Raw genomic sequence first — 3,341 nt, 5'->3', positions numbered from 1 at the left:
GGAGGAAGAAAGGGAGCCCCGCGACCCACCGCCTCCCCCACACCACGAGTGGACCTACGAGGAGCAGTTCAAGCAGGTAGGAGGCATCTGCCGCCCCGGCGCACCGGCACTGGCACCCACCAGCACCCACCGCACCAGGCGGGCATCCCCTGTGTCCCCCCACGACTTGGGGTTCAGCCCTCCCTGAATAGGGTCCACTTATGCCCCCCGCTGCCCCCAAACCCTGTCCGCTTCCCACCCTAAATGGGCAACCCCACTGCCCTGAGCCCCATCCCGGTCCCACCCCAAGCTGACATTCCCAGTACGCCCATTAACCCCAGACACTACCGCCATGCCACCCTAAATGGGAACCCCCCCAGCCCCCCTCCACTTCCCCCAAACCGCATCCCAGGCTAGCACAATCAGTGCAACCCAACACCCCTGTCCCAGAGCCCCATCATGCCCAAATGGGTACCCCCTGAATGCTCCTCACTGCCCCTGTCCCTGAGCCCTATTCCACCCCAACAGGCATCCCCATGTGCTCCCCATCTCCCTGCCTCACGTCCCCCTCCTCCCCCATGTTCCCTATGCCTGTCCCCAGGACTGACAGCATGACAGGGTGCCCAGTGCCCAGGCACCTCCCTGTGCCCCTCTGACCTATGCAGGCTCCATCCCTGGTGCTTTCCATGAAGGGCAAAATGGGGTGACCCCTGTCTGTGGATTTTTTGAGGAGGCAGACAAGGGTGAGGGCTCTGGTGTGTGGTCACCCCAAGGAGCCGGTGGGCTGCACAGTCGAGCTCCCCCGTGTCTCCACAAGGGCCGGGGCGTATGATGGCTGATCGATGTCACTCATTGATTTCCTACACTGGCTGGAGGGAGCAGCACGTCGACCCTGTCACCTCACTGCCAATGGACATAGGGGAGACCCCTGTGCCGTGGAGATCTGTCACAGGGATAGAGCTCCTGGGGCTCATATATAGGGTGGAGGAAAGGTCTCTGTGTACTTAATACAGTGCTCCCGTGCATGGATCCTGTCCCTGCTGGGTCCACATGTGGCGGGTGCTGCTCTTTGCACAGGTGTGAGCATGGGTGTGAGCGTGGATTGCCCAGTGCCAGGTCAGGTTTGCGTTCCCCGTGTGCTCAGCTTCATCGTGGGAGAAAAGAGGGGTGCATTGGTGGCAGGGTGGGTGACGGTGAGGGGATTGGAGCAGGCAGATGTCCCCACGCAGCTGGTGTGTGGCTTTTTAGGATGGCTCTGCTCGGGACAGTTGCATGAGAGGACATACTGGCTCAGCCACAGTGTCACTGGCAGGAGGGTTCAGGGACAGAAGCAGGGACATGACTTTCTGGTGCCATGCGGCCATGCTGCTGCTGCCTTTTCTGTTTCAAGAATCCACAGCGCAGTCTAACATTTGGAGGGGCCAGGGCTCACGCCCCTGGACTCCTGCCTGCAAGGTGGCAGGTATGGGTGCAGGCAGGGCGCAGGCAGCTCATGCCCTGGGAGGCTGCCAGCACCAGACGCCTCGAAAGCAGCAACCTGGGGAGGGCTGGGGTGGGTGCACTGCGTAGGCCAAATATCTCGTCCGGGAAGTGTTACGTTACACCCCGCTGCTCAGAAAAAGGCTGACTGTCCGGTTCCCGGGGTCAGCCGGGAGGTGGGAAGCAGCTCCTCCCTCCCGGGCCTGGGGAGGCTTTCCACAGAGAAAGCATCCTTGGCATTTCTTGTCCTTCAGCCTCACGCCCTGCCCTTGGCTGGGGCTGTCTGCGCTCCCTGTGCGGGCAAGGAGCAAAGCCGGCAGCGCGGTGGGAATACCGGGGAAATGGATAGCAAGGGAGGTCAGTGTGTGGGGGGATAAATCCTGCTGCTGCTTCCTGGGCGGTGAGCAAGCTGGCTCCTTGCTTGCTCTCTTCTTTCTCCAGCCCTGATGGGAAGGGCAATGGGTCTCTGCTCTAGAGACCCACACGTGGGTTTTCCACTGGGTGGCATGTCCCAGCTGGCCCAGTAGGGTGTCCCTTATGGAAGTTCAGTGTCCCTTGGGTACACAGGGACAAGGGGACCTATTGCCTTCAGGTGGCTTATGTCAGATGGGACAGGGAGAGGGGAAAGGAGTTGCCAGGACCAGCCCTGCCCTGCATGGTGCTGCCCTGTATGGGGTGGCAGTTTGGGGAAGGCTGGGGTGCCGGGGAGACATGACTTTCTGGTGCCATGCGGCCATGCTGCTGCTGCCTTTTCTGTTTCAAGAATCCACAGCGCAGTCTAACATTTGGAGGGGCCAGGGCTCACGCCCCTGGACTCCTGCCTGCAAGGTGGCAGGGATGGGTGCAGGCAGGGCGCAGGCAGCTCATGCCCTGGGAGGCTGCCAGCACCAGACGCTGCCTCGAAAGCAACCTGGGGAGGGCTGGGGTGGGTGCACTGCGTAGGCCAAATATCTCGTCCGGGAAGTGTTACGTTACACCCCGCTGCTCAGAAAAAGGCTGACTGTCCGGTTCCCGGGGTCAGCCGGGAGGTGGGAAGCAGCTCCTCCCTCCCGGGCCTGGGGAGGCTTTCCACAGAGAAAGCATCCTTGGCATTTCTTGTCCTTCAGCCTCACGCCCTGCCCTTGGCTGGGGCTGTCTGCGCTCCCTGTGCGGGCAAGGAGCAAAGCCGGCAGCGCGGTGGGAATACCGGGGAAATGGATAGCAAGGGAGGTCAGTGTGTGGGGGGATAAATCCTGCTGCTGCTTCCTGGGCGGTGAGCAAGCTGGCTCCTTGCTTGCTCTCTTCTTTCTCCAGCCCTGATGGGAAGGGCAATGGGTCTCTGCTCTAGAGACCCACACGTGGGTTTTCCACTGGGTGGCATGTCCCAGCTGGCCCAGTAGGGTGTCCCTTATGGAAGTTCAGTGTCCCTTGGGTACACAGGGACAAGGGGACCTATTGCCTTCAGGTGGCTTATGTCAGATGGGACAGGGAGAGGGGAAAGGAGTTGCCAGGACCAGCCCTGCCCTGCATGGTGCTGCCCTGTATGGGGTGGCAGTTTGGGGAAGGCTGGGGTGCCGGCTTGCCTTGGGATCTGCAGGGTGGCTGTCACTCCTGACCCTTCCCTGTGATAATAAGGAGGGGACATACCCCTGCCTGGGAGAGACATGTCATGTGTGTGTGTGTCCCCCCACCCCGGTCCCTCCCCAGCCTGCAGGGCTGTGCCTCACCCAGCCTGGGGAACAGGTTCTCTGCTCTCCGCAGGGGCTGAGCAGGGAGGGTTGTCTGTGCTCTGGCTTTCACAGGTTTCCCAGGATCTGGGCTGTGATGCTGTGGGATACGGCGGGCAGCATGTGCTCACTCACAGGCTGCCTGGGCACTGGCAGTGTGGCCATGGGGGTCCTGGA

At 61.6% G+C, this 3,341-nt stretch overlaps 1 protein-coding gene across 1 annotated transcript in view; it reads left to right on the top strand.

Moving 5' to 3' along the window:
* Positions 1–3,341, top strand: part of ARID3C (AT-rich interaction domain 3C) — a 28,496-nt gene that overhangs the window by 7,516 nt on the left and 17,639 nt on the right. Inside the window, exon 2 of the mRNA XM_035902732.1 lies at positions 5–76. Coding sequence (XP_035758625.1) covers positions 5–76 — 72 coding nt within the window. The remainder of the gene's footprint in view (positions 1–4; positions 77–3,341) is intronic.

The sequence above is a fragment of the Egretta garzetta genome, unplaced genomic scaffold, assembly GCF_000687185.1.
Source record: "Egretta garzetta isolate BGI_Z169 unplaced genomic scaffold, ASM68718v1 scaffold59, whole genome shotgun sequence".
Classification (NCBI taxonomy): Eukaryota; Metazoa; Chordata; class Aves; order Pelecaniformes; family Ardeidae; genus Egretta; species Egretta garzetta.
This window is presented reverse-complemented; position numbering and strand designations above follow the sequence as displayed.